The following is a 24352-nucleotide window of genomic DNA, read 5'->3' as shown; positions in this document are numbered from 1 at the left end:
TAGTATTAGAGTAAGAATTAATAAGTAGTAAGATATTTGAAATTCGAATTGCTAATGATCGGTAAGTTTTAAAAGCAATTGTAATGCTTGAAATTATTACTATGTTACTACGGATTTCATTTGTTTTCATTTCCATTGAACTTTGCACAGGATTTATGTAAACATCCCGGACAGAACGTAGATTATTTTATCGTGTACAGGTCATTTATTTCTACAGTTAAGACACCTCGATAAGCATAATTTCCTCGAGGTACGTGCAAACTCTAGCGCAGTGATATGCGTGTTTTGTAAGCAATTGCACACAATACATATTGCTTCAATTGTTTAACGAATGAAGCGACGCGAACTATTTAATTGTTCTTTAAATTGCTTTCAATTGATACTCAAAGTCGTTTCACTTATTCGGTCAATAACTTGATGTTACATTTTCAATTATTTAACAACTTACTTTTCTATAAGTTACTGTTCTCTTTTGGATAATTAAGTTTTGTTTTAACTATTATGCTGACTTTAAGTACAAAATGTAAGTACTATTATAAATGCGAATGTATGGATGGATGTTTGTTAGACCGTAACCCGAGAACGGCGTGAAGAAATTTAGAACAGAAAGTAGACAGTCTCAAAAAACATAAGAACACTAATTGCATATTACACTCAACCTTATTCTTTCTTATTCTTTTGTGCAGTTTAGTGATCAGTTAGCTATCAGCATTGGAAAATATATTTTTGCTATTAACTTTTAAGTTACTATAAGTTAAAATAATTATTAAAAGTGAATTTATAATTACATTAATAGTATCGGAAACCGCTCAGTTTTTGTAATATAATGATAAGATTTTTATAACTAAGTTGTAACTGGAATATTTACATTTAAATTGTAACATTAATTTATTGACGTCATCATACATAACAAAATAAATATAATACATTTACTTAGGTGGTATTCTATTTATATTTACATAGGTATATATTAAAAAATTAGGTGATATTCGAATAAATGGTAAGTAATTGGCAAACCTTAAGCTCTCTAGATGCGAAATGAAGCAACTTTGGAAACAGATAAGTTGAGTCAAATCATCATCATTTATACAAAGGAATCTGTTGTACTTCATTGTACGTCTTTTCCGAACACTCTGTATAATGTATCTATAAAATTGTTAAGTGTGTGTGTAAAATATCATGTAATATTCTTTGATACGTGTATGTCTCAAATTAAATTAAATCAATAAATTTTATAATTATTATAAGCAATTGTAATAAAACAACAACCTGGTTAATAGGGAATGCTTAGTCAATAAATGCTATTGTGTTGTACGAGAATTGCGTTTTATTTATTAAAAACTTCGTCCCTCGTCGAAAAAGTGTTTATGTTTCTTCCTAATAATATGATTTACTTATCAAATGGACAAAAATTAGTTGCTAAGCACTTAGTATTTCGAGTGGTTATCCGTTCGAGTTGCGATAACAAATTTGAGTTGTCTAAAGATAGTTTAGGCCAGAACTTCACTGATATTTGTACATATTGTCATCTCTTTCATTCCCTTAGAGAAAACAAAGATAACAATATGTGTCAATACAAATGTGATGTTAGCCGAAACTCACTGTTAAGCGACGAATAACGTAATCGCTATGTTTTTACATAATAAAATAATTTATTACTCAATTCATATTTTATCTATAGTTTTTAATAACATTATTTTATTTGATGCTATATTTATTTAATATGTCATATTATTTTTATTATTCATATAGAATTTTTAAAGTTAATGAACTATTATATTCATATTTTTTATCATTATTTTGCGCATTCATTTTGATGCAAAGTTTAAGTAAGTTTAGTAAGCGAAAGACTTAAATGTATATAATTTATTCTATAATATACGACACTAATTGCCTTATCTTAGAACTATAACAGTGAACGACATCGTAATACAATAACTTAGAAGGATGTTTTTATCTCACAAGAAACAAGACATTAACCTGACGGTAAATGTTATGACTGAACTTAAGCGATTGTGCATTTTAGAGTAGATTTCCACTATGCAAACAATTCTATAAAAACATATTGTCATATCAATTGTTTTAAACGAAATTGGAGGGTTGACAAAATAATTTTACATGATTCTGTTGGCAGTGGTAACCAACACTTACGAGTTTTTGATATAGTTAACAAATACATCACGAATTCTCATTAAGCTAGTTATTCTAATTATCAACGTCGTTAAACCGGACTAAAAGAATGTTTACATGCTGCTCGGCTTTAGATATTCTTATGGTAAATCATAGTTTGTCCCCGGTAAACATTGACCACAAGGTTTTTCCCAAAAAGTTATTGAATTAAGGTTACACTTAATTTAACTAACGTGATAATAAGTTTTATTATTGGGTAGTAAACGAGCAAGTGGTCACCTGAATTCGCCGAAACGGCGAAGCGACCACCGCCCAAAGAATACGTACTTGCAGAAGCGTTGCCTTCCTTTATTTGATGGAGGAGGAGATGCACAGAAAGAGAAAAATTTCCCTTCACATGCGTTTTTTCTAGGAAAAAGGTGAAAAGGGAAAGAGGCCTAAAATTATGCCTCAGAGACGCACACTCATCCGAAGAAACTCGGAATTGTTTCCACTTGTCGTCTGTTTTTTGTGTTGTCGTGGTGTTCTACCGGGTGAGCCGACACATTCGTGAAACAGATGTTGTTGTTGGTATCTACTACTGTTAAAGCTTTATTTATTAAGTAAACGGAAAACTGAAGTTCCGTAATATTGATTGTATAATTAAGATAAAATAATTGACTTTTCTATTTTCAAAATCACTTCTACCATAGGTCACTAAGGTACAAAAAAACAAAGTTCAGTCAGATAGAAAACGTCGTTGTACTTGTGATAATTACAATCGGTTGCGTGTGAAACTTAATAAAAGGATATTGTTCAAACTTCAAATATTTAGCAAACGAAATTTCCAATATTGCATTTACATAAATAACACGATTGTAAGCAATCTTTTAATAATAATATGCATATATATACCTTGATTGAGGATATAAGAATATTATTTCGAGAAATTACAAATTGTCTTCCGATTCTATAGATTTGATTCGTAGTATAACGATATTTATAGACAAAAAATGTTGTGTGTCTATGATTTATTACAACTCTTGAAAGATATACGACTTTAGTATTACTGTCGGAAGTGACATGTTAAGCAGTTTTATTAAACCTTATATAGAATTAATATTATTGTAAATGCATGTAAAAACGCTATCCCTATGTATATAGCTAATATATGTCACATATGGATCATCATAATCTATGCATATTTTAAAAGTTACATTACATTTCAACATGTGCAGTTGCCCTGATAAATATTTAAATATAATAATTAATATTATTATGGTAGTAGTATTATGATAATGCTTTAGAAACCTGTTTGATGTTTTCTCGACTTTGTGCAATTTTCCTATATTGTTCAATTTAATATAATACAATAAAATCCGCGTATAGCGTCGGTGGCTCAGTGTTAAGCACTTGATTTGCAATGCAGGTACTGGGTTTCGAATCCCGCCATGTACTAATGTGTTTTGCGATTTCCGATTTACATATTTACATTTATCTGGCGTTCTTACGATGAAGCAAAACATCGTGATGCAACCTGCACATATCTGCGAAGAAATTCAAAGATATGTGTGAAGTCGATCAACCCGTACTTGGCCAGCGTGGTGGACTATGGCCTAGTCACCCCTAACTTAGGGTAGGCTCCGAGCCTCTCAGTGGAGACGTATAGTGAGCTGATGATGTTGATATGGACACACTATAATTATATGTCGAATTTCGAAAATTCATTCTCTACATAAATTGTTGCCGTGATATTATGAATTGTCTATACTTGTAACTGTAATGGTGTAATTTGCTAAACCTCATTACTCCAATAGTCTATTACTTCGACTGGATAAAAAAAAAACTAATATTAAGTTTATGTACAGACATCATTTACCCGATAGATTAGATTAAAATAAATACAAAATAATAATACGCGTCAATAGTAACACATTATGGACACATATATGACTTTCACTTTGGAACTACTAGCCATTAATCAACTTTGTTCTGATTACCATATAATTTCTTGTCTGTTTCTAAAGAGTTAAGTAAACGACCAAAAAGTTTGCACAACTCCCAAATTGCAATGTCTATTGCTCGTCTGATGGAATCGCGTAAATCATAATTGCATAGCAAACTACGATTATGCAATGTGAATATGTGCCAGTAAGATGCTGTGTTATGAAATAAAAACAGCTGTAACTGCCCAAAACTTGATCTAAGGCCGTTGACTTATTAATTGACATTTAATTATATGACGTTTTCTATGGAACCGGTTTGATTACGGAATGTATATGTAGAGACCAAGGTTTCTAACTATATTCGAAGGGTAGAGTGGTGCCCTTTATACTAAAAATAGTATACCAGGTTCATATTCAAATGTCTCTTAGATACGAAAAGAAATATTATTTAATTGTGAATATATAATAAAAACATTGATTATGTTATAACAATTTTAATATGGAAATTAAAATTTTTATTTATTTTTATTATTTATGCACAAGCGAGGAAAAACTAAAGTAATACTAAAAGCGGTGAATGTACAACTTAAGTTTATATTAAATTTTTTAATATAAACTTTTTACGTGAAAAGTCAGATATGATTATAATTATTGTTCACGTGCTGTTGAATCACGTTATCACGTGTCATTCTTATTTCTTATTTGAATCTTTTAAAAGACAAATAAATTAGAGCCGACAAAATCCAAAATCATTATCAGAAGAACCATTATTTTTAATTTCAATAGGAAGTTTACTGAGTTGTTTTGTAATAAAGTTTTGTTTGACCTTACCTTTTATTTAGGTCGAGTATAACCACTTGAATCTAATAGAGAACCTTTGTAATAAAATTTTATTTATATGATATGTTGTTCGCTACTGGGCACGTTTACTTAACTAATTGGTTAAGTGTTGCGTGAAGTTGACATCGTTTATAATATTCTAAATCTTTAGTTTGGTTCTTTAAAATTTATACAAATGTTTTTAATAGAATGTGTTTTCAGAAACGAAGTTGCTTAATTGTGCAATGCAGAGCATATGCATCTTACTAATTAAATCCGTATGGATGGATGTTTGTTAGAAGGCAACTCCGCAACTGTTTAACGGATTTTGATTAAATTTTGGTACTTATGTAGAACATGGTCTGGAAGAACACGGAGTCTTATAATTTTATAATTATTATGGAGATTTCTAATATCGCGCAGATGGAGTCGCGGTCGACATCTAGTATGCACGTGTAAAGCCGGTGTGTTGAATTATGTACAACTTAAATATGTCATATAAATAATTAAAAAATTTAAAGCCACAAAAATCGATGTTTATTTCATTATTGAAATTCGATAGTTTTATTCGCAGGAAAGAAATTTGCATGTAATTAAATATTTATATATTACTTGTACGGATTTCTAATTCTTAGTGTGGGACCAGGGTCTATGACTTCTTGTATCACTTTAGGAAATTGTACCTTTCGTATTGATGAAATGTCGTTGTATTTGAGATCAAGGAAGCTAGTTTTTACCCGTCCAACTTCATTAAGTACCCAATTTTAGCTAAAAACATTGAAGATTAATGTGCAAATTAAGTGATTTCCTTATGAGAATTTGCGTTAAAAAAATTAAGTATTGCTTTAATCGATAATTTATTTACCTAAAGTAGTAAAGGACGGAAATTTTTTCATGCTTTGTGTCTATTGCGTCATATTGTAAATGATTCAGCGTTCAATATCTGTACAAGTGATATAGCCGAAATACCCACTAGAAAACAAATTTGATGACAACTATTAGAATCACTGTAAATTGTACATTTCAGCGTCGAACCAATTTGAGCTGGATAACTACATAAAATTGTTGATTATATGCATTAAAATGAATAACAGAAAAGCTGACTGAAAATTAATTTTGTGATCAAAGATTATAAATAATTTATAACGCTTTAATGTTGGCTTCTTAATAAGAATGTAAAGGCTATAAATATAATAATAAGTATAATAAACGATTGACATTTGTCGGGCGTCTCGTCGTCCTGGTGATTCTATTAGACATATCGTTTCCGACTTCTCGACTAACGAACCCTGCATACTTGCATGGGCACAACAAAATGGCCAAGATCATCCTTCAAAAACTTGCCCTTGCTTAAATGAAACTTGCCCTTGTGGATACTGAGGTACCATATTACCAATACCAATCTTCACCTGTTCTGGACAATAGCTACATCACGCTCTACTGGAATCTTTTATTTCGGATAGGAATTATGCTCCCAATAGGCCCGATATAGTAATAATAGACCGGCCTGAGAGTTGTGTAATGTTAGTCAACGTCACTATTCCACATGACGAGAATCTCGTAAAAACTGAAAACGATAATTTGCTAAAATACTTAGACTTGACTCAAGAAGTTACTTCCATGTGGCGTATGAAATCAACTACCATTATTCCGATAGCGAAGAGCTTCGACCAACATTTTAAGAAGCTCTTCCTCAACAGGTGTATTAAGGGCCCGATACAAAAGGCAGTTATTTTAGAAACCGTGCGCACAATGAGAAGGTTCCTGTCTCAGAAGCCCTGACCGCTGATCGCTTGAGTCATGGAGTTCCGCAGCCGGTGGTCCAATATATATATTTTTTAATTTATATTTAAAATAAGAGAATAAATGAATATGTAATTATAAAGGTAATAAAATGATAGTAATAAACTAATAAAGGTCAAAAAATTATACATACTTGTTATTATTATCCAGTATTCAGCAAATTAGATAATTACTACGATCCACGAGTACTTATAACTTAATCAAATAATTTATATCACTTAAGAGTATTAATAAATTGGCAGTAAAACGTAGTTAATATTCCAATGTCTTTTGCAGTAGCTTTTATAAATGCCACTTGAAAAGTACCGGTTAAATATGAGGCCGAAAATCTAATTGTAGTCCCCTACTTTGAAGTGTTACCAGCGCTGTCGGAGTGGATGTTTAACATTAAGAGAACATTATTTTTATGTAAATGCTTTCCATTGTAAATGCAACGCTATTCAAACCTTCTAAGAAGCAGATAATATATTTGGCCTTGTAAAATACGGATGAATGTAAATGGTTTTTTTTATATCAAAAGGTGACAAACGAGCGAGCGGCCACCTGAAATCGCTGAAATAGCGAAGCGATTGCTGCCCATAGACATACGCAACTGCATATGCGTTGCCTACCTTTAAAATGATGTAGAAATACTTGTAGCAGTGAATTATTATAAATTGTAAAAAGATACTTACCTAATTTTAATTTATGAATAGTGAATGTATTGATGCAGCATTTTATGTCATTGAACTCGAGGTGCACGGTGGAGCGCGGCATTAGGGGCTCCACGTTGTTATTACCGAGACCCACCATGGCGTGATCTTCTACAACGCCCGGTGTCATTTTGACCACTCAACTGTCACTTTCACCGAATTACGTTCGCTTTTAAGTTTCAACGCACACTTTCTATTACACAGGATTCGTATTTACTCCTCTCACTTGCACTTTGTTACTGTATTTATTTGAATATTTCACACATATGATGTTAATCTTTCTCTAGTCCACACTCTTCAAACGGTGCAGTGGAAATGATGGGATGCACTCTGTGAACAAAGAATATAATGAATGTTTTATATTTAAAAGGTCGTATAGATGTTTGCTATGCTTGATAATTGTTAATTAGTTTAAATGTTCTCGTTAAAATGTTTGCGAGACGAACAGCTATCAGTTGTTCCAGACTAATCTATTTATGTTGTGAGTAAGGTTATTAGCATATAGGTATTTATGACATTAACGTCTTGTTTCAGTCTGTTTATATCATATCGGGTTACTATGAATAGTTTTGAGAGACTTTGACAGTCAATAAATTACCATCATATGGTTTTCTATTAGCTTTTTGAAACATCGCAAAATGTTTATCACAATGTACGGCAAAATACGGGAAGCGTCGGAAGACAAATCAAGGTTAGGAATGCGACCTTGCCACGTTAAACTGCGGATGATGATTTGTTCCAACATTGAACCTTTATCAGCTCTGATAACGGTATTAAACTAGCGAACATTTCCGTCAACATTTACAACTATTATGTGTTCACTAGACACTCGGATAATCTCGATAACAAATAATGTTCTGGAATACACAACCCACAAGTAAATCAAACGAAAACTGAAGTTTCTGTTCATATTGTTAAGTAGCGGTCGCCCGCGACTTCGTCGGCGCGGAACTATAAAAAGTTGCCTATAATATGTCCGCGTGCGTTAGCTACCTTATCTTTCTAATCCAGCCATTACGGAGATTACTCGGAACAAATGCGACGGAGACAAAATTAAAAAAAAAATGGTGCTTAACAAAAGACTCGCCTCTAACAATGTGTATTTGATTTTAGAATTTCATATGATTTACACTTATCCAACGTTCTTACAGTAAAGAAAAACGTCGTGATGCAACTTAAATGTATGAGTGAAGACATTTAAAGATATGTGTGAAAAGTCTATTAACCAGTACTGGGCCAGCGTGAGTAACCCCTAACATATAGGTTCGATTCCAAGCCGTCGGTGCGAACATGTATAAACTGATAACAATTTATGTATTAAGTATTCTCACATCAAAGTAAAATAGTATATCTATAAAAACAAATTTCTCCTTAACTATTAAATGAACAGATGGATATGCTAGTCATGAGACACTTCCCAGAGCTCTGACTCACAGATAATACAATGCAGTTAAATTGTAAATAATAACAAGTGGAGTGTTTGTTTCATTGTTTAAACATCTTTTGCTACCCTCTTATCTTTCCAAAGAAATACATAAGTTAATTGTGATTAATGTTTACTATTTTAATGATGTTACGTTATACATCTTAAATCGTATAAATAAGTATATACTTTAAATTAATTTTAACAAGTTCTTGATTTGTCCAATGATTTGCGAAGGTCACTCGGCCTACTGATACCGATAAGGTATTAAGTTGTTTGAATTATATTTACATACGTATTTATTTAATTTCATTTTCCTGCTAAGGAATTTATAATTTTGGTAAATCTTAATAGCAACAAGTATTAAGTAAACGCTGTGTTATCATGCCATGTTTGTTTTTGTTAGACACGACCAATATAAATAGAAACATTAAAATTTTTGGAAGTTTGTAAAAAACTACAAGATAAAAAACTTTCATTAATATAGGATCTAACATTAAGTTTATTAAACTAAATATCCATTTTTGGGAAGTAGAGATGGACAGCTAATGTTTAAATTCGCGGATAGTGTTCGCAACCTCTATTATAGAAATTCTATTAGGACGATGGAAGTGGGAATAATACATTAGGCTGATACAAAGTTAACCGTGCGATATTTGTAACAGAGTGATATATGTTGGTATGATTAACAATCTCATTACGCACGCCATGAATCAATTTTGTATCGCGTAGTGACGCGTATGTGCGTATCTCTTGAATTTCAATTGAACTGCGTCGCTATGTTCGCGCCGAATAAATCGATTGACGCACTGAATATGATTTGGATTTCTGTTTCTAACGAGTTATTTTTTTTTAATATTTTACCTTATAACATTTTTACTATGATAAAAGCGTTGAAGGAAGATGTGAAAAATTCTTTATCGATCAATATTTTGTAGTTAAGAGTGGTGGAAGTTTCCATGATTAAATATTATATAATTTTTGTCACAATGAGAATACCATAATTTTGTTGATTTTTTAACTACCTTGATAAATACTTAACGTAAATTTTTGTGAATTTGAGAAGCACATTTTTAAAAATAAGAATTCAATATCGATTCTGGATGCGACGTAATTAGTCGCAATGACGTTGTTTTCGTTGTCCGCTTCCTCTTGACTCTTAGGTCATTTGTACACAAGGCTGCGTAAATCTTTGGAAACTCGGGGAATTTAATCGCCAAAGCTACCTGCTAGCTACCTGTTTGTTAAGATTGTCATGATAGAAGTCGATGTGATTTTGTGTAGCAAATCTATACAGTTGACATTTTGTAGATAATTGAGTCAACGTTTCAACGTTGTGTGTACGGAGCGGTCGTTTCGCGATACCCGCAGGTCTATAATGTAAGTTTCTGAGAGTTACGTTTCTTTGTGTACGATAGGTTTTAATTTACTGTCCTATGATAGTTATGTTTTAAACATACAATTATTTATATAGGAATCATGGGTTTATGTAAAATCACATACAACATTTTGTTAATTTATAAAGGCAGTAAAATATAACATGTTACATAGTGTATCTTATCAAATAATATTATTATTAAAATGATAATTTAGGAAATGTGACTGAGCAGCGATTAGAATTTGCCGCGTCCTTCTTAATCATGATTATTCTAATATCTCTTTAAATGTTTCTAATATTTGAGTAAATGGTGTCATACTCCATTTTAGCAGCTATTTTAAGCACGGCTCGTTACTTTAGTATCAGTTATCTACTGCGTCTCTCTTTAGTATTTATTCATATGACTACGCAATAAGTTATTTTATAACAATAATATATTTATTGGTAATGTTTAAATTACAGGCCATAGAGAAAAAAAAATCACTGATTTTTTTTATACGAATACAGAGCTCTCTCGACAATCACTGATTTCAATCTATTTTTGAATGATGCGAGGCTGGGTGATGAATGATTATTAATAATCATTCGGTACATTTGTTGATTAAGACAGGATCAATAAATGTTCAGACTATAACATAGTTTTTATGAGACAATTTTTTATTATTTACATCTTTTTATTTTATAGAACAATAACTATTTTAGTAAGTTCTAGCTTTATATATTTAAATAGAATTGGATACTTTTGGGCGTTATTTGTAAAACAAAATAGAAAAAAGAACTATTATTTTAAATCATACTAATATTATAAATGTAAATGTTTGGATTGATGGATGGATCTTTGTTTGAAGGTATCTCCAGAACTGCTAAACTGATTTCGATGAAATTTGGTAACATAGCCTGGAAGAGCACATAGGCTACTAATTATTAACTCATAAAACATGTCGGCATTATCTTGACATAAGCCATTATTATGCTAACTTTAACTTATTACAAAAGTTTGGATGGTGAGGGGGGCGGTAGGAGATAAATTATAAGATTAAGTAGTGTCACAACATATTGTATATAAAAGTATCATTAAGTACAAATGATGTGTAAACTTAAACGGCCCGGCATTTTTTATCCGTGCAGTAAAAAATGGAAATACTCTTAAATGAGATATTATCAAAGACTAGTTGTCGTCCGCGACGCAGACCGCGCAGCTTTAAAAAAAATTAGTAGCCTATGCGTTCTTCCAGACTATGTTCTATATCTATGCCAAATATCAGCAAGATCCATACAACCGTTCTGGAGATACTTTCAAACAAATATCCATCCATCCATCGAAACATTTCCATTTATAATATAAGTAAGAAGTATAGGAGGAATAATGACGTTGTTTGTTTGTCGTAGCTTACCTGTAAAACTATTGCGCCGGTTATATGATTATTTCAACACCAGAAACTTTCTATACCCAGAAATACCTTTGGTTTTTTATTAGGATAACAGTTTACTGATTCAACGTTAATCATACCTGGGAGGAAGTGCCTTGTTGTGGGTAGTAAAACGAGTATTATAAAGTATTAACCGAACATTAGGCTAAAATGATTCTTTGCGGTAGATATGAAAAATAGAATCATCTTGTATTCGAAGTTATGATTCAAACACTAATATGTTCAAACGTTACCTGGCCGATTTGATTTGTTTATAAAAATATGACCTTGTCCTTGCCCTCGTACCCATTGCTCAGTAGCGTGGCTGATGAAAAAAACAACCATGGCATGACACGGACGGAGCGGACGAAAAAAAAATCTATTTCACCTATATCTATATTCCCATTGTTCAAGTACGCGTGGGACGAACACCGCTGTAGTACAATTGTAATCGCAATTTGTTGATTGCAGATGGTCATGTCCATTATTCCTATAATACGAGGCCATTTGAATGATAAGAGTTAAAAAAATATCGGTGATTTCTATTATATTATCTGGAAATATTTAGAAAGCTGTAGGTTTATTGTGTAGTAAAAAGGGTCCAGACAAATAGACGGACAGACAACAAAATGATCCTATAAGGGTTCCGTTTTTTTCCTTTCGAGGTACGGAACCCTAAAAATGATAAAAATACTTTTGAACATCAAAAATTTTGGTGTCATTTAGTTATTACAAAAAATACATGAACCTTAAAGCGGAAAGCGTACAGGTAAGCCACGAGAACAAGTGTTTCGGGAAACCCATCGTGAGAACAACAGAGAGTCTGTGAAATACAACAGAGAAATCGTGAGTCAATATAAAGAAATATTTTATTATAATAACTATGAACTCATCGAAGAACGTCTGCAAGTTGGAATATGTAAATCTTTGACTTATGTGATGGGACATCTATTAAATTTAAATTAAAGTGTTCACAATTTTCTGATAAATGCTTTTAATAAGATGTTTATTAAAACAATTGAACGAAAGGTAAAGAAAGACATCAAAAAACAAAAGATATTGGCCTACAATTTTTAAATTAAGATCAGTAAATACTTTTGCCTATAGAATCGATGTTTGGCTATAATTATACATTGTGTGCAACTTTGACATACCGAGATATTAGTGCCAAGTGCATACTGAAACCATAACCCAGCCGCATGGCTGGCGATTACGATGACGTAATTATTGTTGCAATAGTTTGATAATTGCTTAATGTTTATAAAATATAGCATGCTCTTTTGGATTTGATTCTAAAATCTGTGTTTACCAAGAAAGTAAATCTTATAAAACTTGGTTAGTTTGCTCTTTATTATTTGTGTGCCCATAAACTTATCAATAACTAGGATAATTGTTTCACAGAATTTTATTAGGATATGAAATATGATTCAGAACATAACATAACGTTGCATGTGTTATGTTCTGTTCTGATTCATATTCCAAAGAATTCCATTCATTGTTAATGCGTATGTAAATTCGTTTGGGTGCATACATGTTTATCATTTGTTTATTGTAAACGATTCGAAACAAGTGTTATATACTCGTATTGTAATAATTTTGGTTATATAGATTTTTGTCGTTATCCTGTCTTTGGCAATTCTACGAGGACATATGCCGCGTTCAGCTGTAGTTTATTAATATCTGTGAATACCACACAAGTTTGTTACTACGTACACATGTTTACAGTCTCCAATCTAAATTTGGAACAACTATGGCAGCATGAAGTTATTTATAGCTAGTCATATGGTATAGTTCATACATACACAATATAGTGTGAAGTTCATAATTGTATATGAACTTGTAGAACGTAATCTATTTCTATGTTTTTCCCTCCATTTTAGCATGTTCTTTTTTCCTTACATTATTATCTAATTTGAGATTATCAAACGAGTTTTCCTTCTAAATGGATTAAATGAGTTTATTGTTATTATTTCATACTTCTATAGTCACTCAAAACTCAAAAGCCACTCGACTGATTTTTTTTGCAATTAGAAAGATTCGTCGATACTGAGTAACGGGCTATATTTATTGGTCTGTGTTTATTATTTTTTTATCTTGGTGCGTACCAATTTTAGCAAGTACGTGTCAAATTAAAATTATACCGTTATCCATTGTTAGGATTTGAATTCCACGTGTATTTGTGAATAAAATTTTTATATAGGGTCGTAATGTTCAACATATATTGATTGTTGCGTGGCGCTGTTCAAACCACTTCCGGAGTCTTTTGTTTCCAGTAGGTTCATTGTTGAATGTTTCTAGGTATGTGTGAAACAATGAATACATCAACATTGTTTCCAATTTCCTCGAGTTTTTTTGTATTAAATTATTTAAGTTGTTGATTTATACAAAAGACACATGTTTTATCGGACACCTAAAATGTGTTAATAAATAGCATCGTATTCAATTTTATATACTTAGATAAGTTTGTTATTCCCATCAAAGAAAATTATTTTTAATAAATCGAAATACACTTACTCGTATATAATTTTTAAATATATAATATCAAAAGCCTAAATAATAATCAAAATGTCAAATTTTTCCATATTTTCCTTTTTGGAGTCAATTATTCCGAACTCTTTAGAAGGTTAATATTATAGAATAACGCATAGCATAGATACAAACATTGTATTATATTGATTGAAAGATGATTGAACACTCACAGTGTTTTAAATATGTAACTACATTTTAACAGCGTAGTTATGTAAGTTCATAAGATAAGAGTAAGGTTATGGACTTTTCTATTAAACAGTTCAATGCTACATTTAATTTTTTATTAATTGTTGCGAAAACACACGCTGTAAATATTACGCGTGAATCTGCTACATACGAGAATGTGGTATATTATAGATAGGAGCAGATAAACACAAAACAAAAACAACGCGAACGGAAATGCGAACCGAAATAACCAGATACCGATTTTCATTTATCAATGAGATTATATTCAAATGATTCCTAGATTAAACTAGCTGTTGCCCGCAACTTCGTTACTGTGTTCGTTTCGTTCGTTCTTCGTATTGCGTGAGATGGCAAAGACAATATCCTGTTACTCGTGCATACATCAGTTACTTTCCATTAAAAGGTCCGACAAAATTTGTCCAATCATTTTGGAGACTATCCAAAATAAATTCGAATTTCTGGACTTAAAAATATTTTACATATACGCTCAGATATTTTTTGTTATTGACTAGTAGTATTATTTTATTATTATATACAGATACTCCATTTTTATTAAAAGTAAATGATAGACAGTTATATAATGTTACACCAGGTTTGACGTAACGTCTAAGTTGAAATCTTTCGATTATTATTTACCCTAACGTTACTCAAGCAAGTTCATAAGTAAATTTCGCCTACCCGTTATTTAAAATATTCATAAATTATTCCAATATGCAAACATACTTCGTTAGTAATTTTTTGACCTCGATCTAGCTTTATATTTAGACAAATTTCATTGTCACTGTACTATGTAAAAGAGGGTACGTCATGAAGTTATCTACCGTGACTAAATTTAGTCTTCATAGCAAGAGAAAACAAAAAAAAATCGCATAAAGCAAACAAGACCTTCCACGTTGTTGTCGGCGGCGAGTCTATTGTAACGCAGCGTCGATGAAATTCTAAATATTATGATTTTTTTCTATCCCCGTTTTATTCACGAAATTGGCGTAATATCTATATGTCTTAGCCCATAATCCCTGTGTAGGGGTTTAGTCATTCGAGCTGTGATTTTAATTATTAAACGCGAGATTTGAAATTTTAGATCTTTTCATTATGAAAAACAGTGAAGTCACCCAGAGGTTATGCTTTCAAAAGCAATACATAATACATGCGATGCGACACAGTTCCATTATTTCGTAAGCAGGCAACAGACAATAGGTTGAAATTAAAGAAATAAAATTACATTAGTTTACAGAATTTAAGTTAAAACAAAAGGTTTGATTAACACGAATGTAATATGGATACATGAGAAAACATTTAGCAATATTTTTCGCACAAAATCACTAATTTTTGATTTTTTTTTTATCTTAGAATAAAACTATTTATTAAATTACATTCTTATCAGTGGTAATGGCCATTTGCCGCGAAATTCAGTACTATCTTGTTCATGACCTTTACAAATTAATGATTAGGCGAGAAGCCGGAAAGTCGCGTTTTCTTACTACTCCAATAGCACAAAACAAATCTATTTCACTATATCAAAAGCCCAAAGTTGGTCGTAAAGCTGGTGTTTTATATTGGTATTAAAAGAAAGTATAAATTAGAAAACCGGTACGTTGATATAATGTATAAGCAATAGGACTAGAAAGGGTTTCTTACGCTCTATTCAAAACTAAATACCAAGTGACGACGGCATGCTTTTGGTTGAATAAGTTCAATTTACGAAAGTTTCCCAGCTTTAATATTATTTCTAATACATCTCCATAAAGTGAAAACTATTTAATTTATTTAATACTTACTCAAGTGAAGCGAAATCTTCTCAAATTTGTTAATTAAATAACAATTTAATGTCAATACTTAGTTTGTACTTTCATTCGAAAGTATTTATGTTAACACGCGCGGTAATGATTCATGGTTTCGTGGGCCGATTTGTACCGACACAACCGTACCACATGCTCGCTGGCACGCAACTGGCCTGACGTGATGTTGACGCCGACGTGACCTACGCCGGACGAACGACAAAATACTGAATATTTTTTGTCCGATTGCTCGAGAGGAGGGCAGTTTTTTCGTGGGTATGCTTAGCTAAACGTTATTTTACTGAAATTGAAGACATTTATATTATTTCCCAGAGCAGGTGATAGAGGGTTAAAAAAGCTTAATTTAAGTAGTATAATTTTTTTCAATATGGAGCTTTAAATAGGCTATTATATTATTCTATACAGATCTTTAATATTATTATGACCGTAGAAAGGTAATTTTCAAAATCTTGCTACGAATTATCTGGTATCTTTGGATTTTTCTACCTATTTTATACCTCGCAATAATATTTAGAGCGTCGGTGGCTCAGGGATTAAGCACTTGACTTGCAATCCGGAAGTCCTGGTTTCGAATCCCACCATGTATCAATATGTTTAATTTTCGATTTACATATGCACATTTATCCAACGTTCTTACGGTGAAGGAACATCGTGATGCAACCTGCACATCTGCAAAGAAATTCAAAGATAAGTGTGAAGTCAACCAACCCGCATTGGGCTAGCGTTAAGACCATAGGTTTTCAAAATGGATCTTTATTTCCCTCAGAAATTGTCAATGTAAGACCAGGTCCTCTATGAAATAAATGTGAATGTTCTTAGGAAATCTGAGTTTCCTTTCAATGTCAACAGGATGTCAATAGGATTACTAAAAGCAGATATTAAACTTGATGACAAGCGCGTCACAAAAACATAATGTTAAACGAGTGATTTATTGTTTACAGTAATTGCTATGCATAAATCATGTCGAATACAATATTACAATAATTATTACGAGTTTACGTTTGTTAAACATAATTGTTATATTTCCATGTATTTATCGAAGCGTTTCTTGTAAACTTAACGACCATCATTTGTAAGGAAAACAAAAAAAAAAAGAAATAAGTGAATTCTGTTCGCAAGAAACGCGATTTTAAAGTTGTTATAATTCATCGGGAAATAATATTAAAGATGTTGTTTGCGTTTGTGATCGTCTTAAACCCTAGTATACTGTATGAATATAAGAAAAAAATCTGTCACTGTTATGCACAGGGTCAAAAGGCAATACTATAGGCTCTCATACCATTACTGGGCAGTTATCTTATTTTCGATTTGTTCCGCCAATATTGTATGAAAAATACGTTCGACAGTACTGACATCCTTGTCTTTTAGCGGAGACTGAAAACTGCGCTTCATATGCGTCATGCAAATGTTTTTAATTGAGTATTAAAATAAATTACTAATTCTTTAACCATTCCAGCTAAGCCAGGTTCATGACAACGGTCGAATGGTGGATTCGCTCTACGATCACGTGATGGAATATCCATACCTACGAGACTAATTTAAGCCGTTAAACTTTGGTGTAAAACTGGACGAGACAAAGGAATTCAAGAGGGACAAGTTGACATTTAAATTCTTAAACATAGGGTCAAAGTTTTAAAAGTAGGTCTCATTAAGACAGGACCTACGGAATGTGCATACCAAATATTTCTTTGTCAAAGAAAAACAAACACTTATGAGTCAGGTTCCGTTAGGAAAATTGCAAACAACAATAAGACAATGTAAATTTGCATAAAACTTAACTTGGCATTGTTTTGCTTTCTCGAATTGTTGGAAAATGTAATTTTGTATGTATATGCCATTGTGATACACCCGGTCAAGTATGTTGTCAAAAAGTCAAAACAGGTCATAAGGTTAACTTTGACAATTAGTACGATGTTTTTCTCTAATATTAATACCTTTGGGAAATGCCAAAACGACAGTTTAACCTTGAGACGCGAAACGTAGTTTGTATTAGTGTGTAGTTGTATTTGCGAAAGGTTGTAATAGTAGGGATACGACCAAAGGTTAGAACTAGGTAATGGTAAGCCGACCAAGCTGCTCATACTAACCTATTGGTATGATGCAAATGGAAAAAATTTGATAATTGTCTTAATTGGAATTACCTATATACATCCCTGTTACACGGCAAGTGACATTGTTTCCAATTTTGCAAATAAAATGGGGTACGATGGGGAGAGTTTGTAGTAGCTGCTACTCGTTATTTAACATTTTTTTGCAAATTTTTGTGCTAGAAATAAATTCAAACCATTTCGCTATTTAGAACACGAAAATCTAGTGCAAGTCCTAATAATTTCCCCACATTAAAGAAATCTAGATAAGATACAAAATAAGGTAAAGAAAGCTTTTAATATGAATATTAAACATCCCTTATTTAATGAAGTAATTGTACATTTTAATTTTCTATTATTTTTTTTCCTTTTTACCGATGTTAGAAAATTTATTACTAGCAACAAATTTTCCCCTACCTCCTCTTTGTACAAATTAATGTCCTGGTTAATTAACATCTCTAACGGGAAGCTTGTTCCATATTTGACGCATTTCAACTCCACAGTTCTTCACCTACCACCGTCAGATTAAAATATAATTTTTAATATTTTTTGTGAAACAAATATATGTTTACTTGAACAATGAAGTGGATATTTTATGTTATAGTGTTCATTTATATGTTTTATAGAGCAGGTACTGTTAATAATGATTTTAATATAATATAAAAAGAATATAAAGTTGGCAACAGTCCTCAAAATAACTAGCACAAAACATTGTATTAATTTTAAAATTAGACATCCATATTCATAAATTTTTTACAGTCTTTAAATAAAATCATAAATGTATTATTTAAATTAAAATACTTACATTTAGACTATTTTTAAACTACTATTCTTACAGTTTATGGAATAAAACCAAAAGAATTGAACAGTTTGTCGGTCGAAGAAATTAAATATGGACCTGACAAGCATTACTACCCAGCCGGTATCCGTAAGACGATTAGCTGTAAAGGGGCAAATAAAAACCAAAAGGTAAGTTTTTTGCGTAAAATTTCTTGTGATGAATACAATTTTGTAGATCAAAGAAACAAAAAAATAATATTTACGCCAAAGAGTTCAGATCGTTATTCATTAATATCTAATAATATAATCATTTCTCTATCTATAATAATATGATTATTCATATGTCTTATAATATAATCAAAATCTGGATTTTTTTTTACATTGTGTTTTTTGTAAATTATATTTAAGTACGAATTACTAATGAAATGATGAAATATGAATAATATTTTTCGATCTTACCGATAGAAAAAGTTAAGTTTATGTTTAAGTTGATTATCGATAAAACACGAATAAAATGACATTTTCTAAAAATGATTCCTAGCTAGATATATTTATCGCCTCCGAAACCCCCCATATACTAAATTTTATGAAAATCGTTGGAGCCGATTCCGAGATTCCAATTATATATATACAAGAATTGCCCATTTAAAGATATAAGATTATAATAGTAAAAATTAAAAAATGATATATTTTGACGTCGCGTGCAATAATTATTGCTCATAACCATTTTAAATTTCGAATTTTAAATTTCAACCGTTTTGTTTCTTAAATTATCTTTGACATTTTTCATATAGGTAAAAAAGATTTAGAAAAAGAAGATTATTATTTATTTTTTCTGTGTCCCTTTTTAAGGTGGAATGGGTAGATCCGAACGGTAAAATTATTAAAAGAGTATCGAAGAACAGAGTGTTTGTACAAGAACACTTTGTGCCAACATCGACGCTGCGCACGCGTGTTCCGGCGCTGGTGCTTGTTCTTACACATGCTACAGTTGACGACAGTGGCCTCTGGGAGTGTCGATCAGGAGACATCAAGCGCAACGTATCCCTCTGTATTATAGGTACTACATTTCTTAATTACGAACTTCACATAGAATAAATGTTCTACATTTCCTGTATCTTTTTTTCTGGTTATAAAAAATTACTCTGTTTAATTTTCTCCTAGATCCGTCTAAATTTGTCGACACACCGACAGAAGTGAGCGTTGACAAAGGTCGGTCTATAACATTGTCCTGTCAGGCTCGAGGGGAACCGGAGCCGAGGTTGATTTGGTACAGAAATGGGGAATTGATAACAGGTACGTATAAAAACTCTTTAAACATTTCATAAAGTAAGGTACGAAAATGGCGCCTAAAAATAATATTAGCAAAATATAAAAAATAACATCTTATTATTTTTAGAGGATGAAGAATCTGATAAATATAGGGTGATGACGAAATACAACAGTCAAGGGTTCGAAGGTCTGTTGACAATAAGTTCTCTGGAGGCGGAGGACAGTGGTGTTTACACTTGCGAAGCCATTCAAGAGAGTCCGCACGACTCCAGCTGCGCCAATACAGAGAGCTTCAATATTACATTACAAGTCAACTGTAAGTATAAATAAATAATGACTTCCCAACGTAACCCGGAGTCAGGTGGGGTAGAATGGCATAGCAACTATGTCAGTACTTTTTGATAATCCTTCTTCCCCTTTGTCACATTTTGATATTTTTTACGTTGAAAAATCGTTCCAAACTCTGTTATGGTAATTTAAAATTAATAATATATTAATAAACTCTAAAATCAATTTATCACAATACTGGACATAATTATGCAGGTAATAAAATATTAAATCTCGTCGATACAGTAAATTGACAAACAGCGACATCTTTCCCAGTGCCGTAGCAAGATCCTAAAGTTGCCTCAGAGAGTTGTGAATAAATAAACAGATGGTACCGCTGTTATACCCATTTTTAATCAAAGTATTTTCAGATAATAGATAGCGCTGCATTTTGTTGCAGCTAAACTAAGAACTAAAGTAATTCTGTAAAATATTTTCGGTGATGTAACAAATTAACTAACACTTAATATTCACAAACTTTTATGAGTACTATATTATTTTTGTATGGATCCACATTTTTTATAATGTGGTAACAATTGAAAGGGAACATTAGTAATCATTTTGTTAAAATTATTAACTTTGGAGTGTCTGCATGAAATTAAAAAAAAACATACTCATGATGTATTTATGTTCCTTATATCGAGAAACAGATTTTTTACATTTTTGTCTGTCTTTATGTTTGCAACTCGATCTCTCTGTGTTTTCGATCGATCAAATTTACTGAAAGGTAGCTTATTTTTGCGTAAGAAACTTATCTTTTTTAATGAACCTCTAGTTTAAATAAAATAACGTAACAATTCGGCTATCAGCTCTCAGCATCTCGTTGTGATTTCACTCGTTGATCAAACCAATATTAATTATTGAATGCTTTGGGTAGCCCGCAATTAATAACATAAGTACGGATATATTGCTACAAGTGCTGTTCATATGACAGGTCCGGAATTTAACCTTTTATTGTTTAAATTACTGCAGTTAATTAAATTAATACATTATCTTTCACGGTCTATGATTATTAATAAACAAAGGTCCCATATCACGTTTAGGATTGTGTGTACCAGATGAACACTATTAAAAAAATATGCGTTTATTCGGCCTTTGTAATTATGACAACTTCCGGTTATAGTATTGGAGGATGTTAAATGTGTGTTAATTAGTGGCATACTTAACAGAAACGGCCTTTAAAATTAACTGATGAAACATTAAATTGTCTGTTTTAGATGCTCCCGTGTTCGCGGATGCCAACGAAACTGAAATTGTTTATCAACTAGAGAATGAAAGGTACTAAATATATTTAGGTATTGAAATTATTCAACGTTTAGTGTTTCAATTTTTGGTCCTGAACAATGATTAACTCCGGTGTTTCGATTTTTCTTCATATCAAGTATATACGAGAAATTATTTAGTTAAATATTTGTTTCAGTGTTGACGTAGTATGCTCAGCTAGCGGATTTCCGACACCGACTTACACGTGGTTCAGGGATTTAGGCGAAACTCTGTTTGAATTCCCCGATGAACGAGTTAATCTGCAAGACGGCTCTAAAGCCGTGTTGACACTACCTTCTAATGCGACCATATCCTCACGAAGGTATAAATGTCGGGCGACCAACCAATATGGAGAGGCTTATAAAGTATTTGTCATATACAAATTGGAAAGTCCTACGAAACCCAGCGAGGTAAAGAAAAGTTTAATTTTAACGCGTTCAATCGACAAAAAGCGACAACGATTATCCCATCAAATGCGCAATAGAATACAGGTAAAGATTAAAACGACATTATAAATTCAGAATTGTTGAAGTCTAACACATTTATAAATAATATTAAGAAAACATACGCCAATGCATGTGTTTAGGGATGTACATAACAAGGAATATGTAAGCCCAAATATATATTTAATGTCGTCCATCTAAAACAGGGGAACCAGGTATAAGTAAATAAAGAGACGGGATTTCTTTTTTTTTGGTATTTTGACTTAAAATGTATTATTTCAGATAACGGGTCAAGTAGCACACCATGACAACGTTTATCTATATGTTAAATGGGCTGAAGAGATGTCATTCCCGGTAAAAGGTAATTCGAAAGCATTCTATAAAACTTAAAATATTAACAAGTAAGGAAAAAACTATATATTCTGGGAATCTTTCTTTTAACAGCCATAGAGGTTCAATATCTCGAAAAGGGAAGTTTGCCAAGAAGGAAAATAGAAAGTCTTAGAGAAGGAGATTGGAGAAAATCTAAGAAAGTAGAAATAGATTTGGAGTCAGCCGAGGATGTGGAAGCGGACAGTGAAGGTAAGTACATACATTTTTATAGAAATCACAATTGCACATTTGTTAAATAAAAGACACACACGGGCAAAAAAAATGTAATAAAATTCAATGAAACTCCTAATATTTTATTCTTATCAAGATGGATTTTAAAAATAGTTACGTTATGCATTAAAATATTAATTTTAGGGTTCTATTTTACTCTGTCTGATTTGGAATCGGATACTGAATATTGGATACGTTTGCGGGCTATCAATGAAGCTGGAGAGTCACCTTGGTCGGAACCAGCACTCGTAAAAACTGTTGAACAAGTTGAAACTGAGGAACCCGAAGAAGAAGCTAAAGAAGAAAGTAATGAAGAGACTAGTGAAGATACAGATGAGAGTGCAGTCCCTGCTGGTTTGGCTTACTCTGATGCCACGTTTTATGGCGTTTTCTTTGCTGGTGGTATCGTTGTTTTTGCTGTAGCTTGCATGTTTTTGATGAGATTAGTATAATATTATGCAATGGAAGTAGTAATTTGGGAATATTTGAATTAAAAATATTGTATGAATTATTTGTTCTATTATCTAAAAGTGGCTGAAATAAAACATTGATTATTACTAAAGGTTAGTTCCTTTCTTTATTATAGAATACCAGTGGAACTAAACCTTTAGTAATGAACTGTAACACATTAGGAAACTATTATTCAACCTATATCATCGCCGAAAAATTATTTGTAATTTGTAAAGCAATACCAATTTGTCTAATTAAATTATTTATCTGTACTTGATAACCTTTGGAACATTCTTTAAACAGAATATAAGCGAAAAGTGAAGATATATCATGAATATGATTTAATTTTGAAAGCTGTTTTAATATTAACACCAGCATGAATGGAGCGGTTTAGTTATAACCGAGCACATCAATTCCAGTTGAAGGCACATATTACACCAAACATTAAATCAGCGCGCCTGGAGGTCTTGATACAAATTTAGTAATAAATGTATTACAAATTGCTTAGTGTGAATATTAATATTTGTAACGTTTAAATAGATTTTTCGACCATATAATGTTTAGACTTCAATAATAAAGTAATATTTTAGAATATTGTTATAAGTGCGTCAAGGCCTAATTTAGTTCTCTTTCCCTTCCCACCCTTTTTCTTATAAGGAAAGGATGGGAGTGAAGTGGAATTTCCGGATGAGAGGATGCATGGGAAGGGAAAATATTTTCTTTCTGTGAATCTTCTCCTCCGTCGATTAACGGTAGACAACGCATATGCAATTGCGTATGTGTATGGGCAACGGTCACTTCGCTACTTCAGCGATTTCAGGTGACCGCTTGCTCGTTTTCCACCTTATGATATAAAAAAAGGCTAAATTACAACGTAAGCTTTAAGGTACGAAGAAGTCATTGTTGTTATTACAACAATAAAGGGATTAGTCGAGAAAGGAAGAAACCTAAAAGGAAGGAATGACAATGAATTTTAATTAAAACTTCGTTTGTCGCAAATTAAGCTTGAATTTTGAAGACTTAAAATATTTTTA

The 24352-nt window shown here is 31.9% G+C and overlaps 2 protein-coding genes across 3 annotated transcripts in view; one reads left to right on the top strand and one right to left on the bottom strand.

Moving 5' to 3' along the window:
• Positions 1-16278, bottom strand: part of LOC106127307 (ATP-binding cassette sub-family G member 1) — a 29165-nt gene extending 12887 nt beyond the window's left edge. Inside the window, exons 1-2 of the mRNA XM_013325395.1 lie at positions 16073-16278; positions 7352-7699 (exon numbers count right to left, since the gene is read on the bottom strand). Of these exons, the coding sequence (XP_013180849.1) occupies positions 7352-7499 (148 nt within the window). The 5' untranslated portion in view covers positions 7500-7699; positions 16073-16278. The remainder of the gene's footprint in view (positions 1-7351; positions 7700-16072) is intronic.
• Positions 16279-18675: 2397 nt separating this feature from the next.
• LOC106124286 (hemicentin-1) lies at positions 18676-23872 on the top strand. Of its 2 annotated transcripts, none has more exons than XM_013320784.1 (10): positions 18676-18811; positions 19019-19149; positions 19813-20020; positions 20125-20256; positions 20360-20548; positions 21777-21837; positions 21980-22313; positions 22548-22626; positions 22710-22847; positions 23013-23872. In XM_013320784.1, the coding sequence occupies exons 1-10, from the start codon at positions 18760-18762 to the stop codon at positions 23318-23320; spliced, it is 1632 nt and encodes a 543-aa protein (XP_013176238.1). In that variant the 5' UTR covers positions 18676-18759; the 3' UTR covers positions 23321-23872. The 2 variants fall into 2 exon arrangements, with proteins under 2 accessions (XP_013176238.1, XP_013176247.1); XM_013320793.1 differs by having other exon boundaries at positions 21980-22232; positions 23013-23871.
• Positions 23873-24352: the final 480 nt, after the last annotated feature.

The sequence above is a fragment of the Papilio xuthus genome, unplaced genomic scaffold (assembly GCF_000836235.2).
Source record: "Papilio xuthus unplaced genomic scaffold, Pxut_1.1 DF828952.1, whole genome shotgun sequence".
Classification (NCBI taxonomy): domain Eukaryota; kingdom Metazoa; phylum Arthropoda; class Insecta; order Lepidoptera; family Papilionidae; genus Papilio; species Papilio xuthus.
The sequence above is the reverse complement of the archived record's forward strand: the minus strand, read 5'-3'. Positions and strand labels throughout refer to the sequence as shown.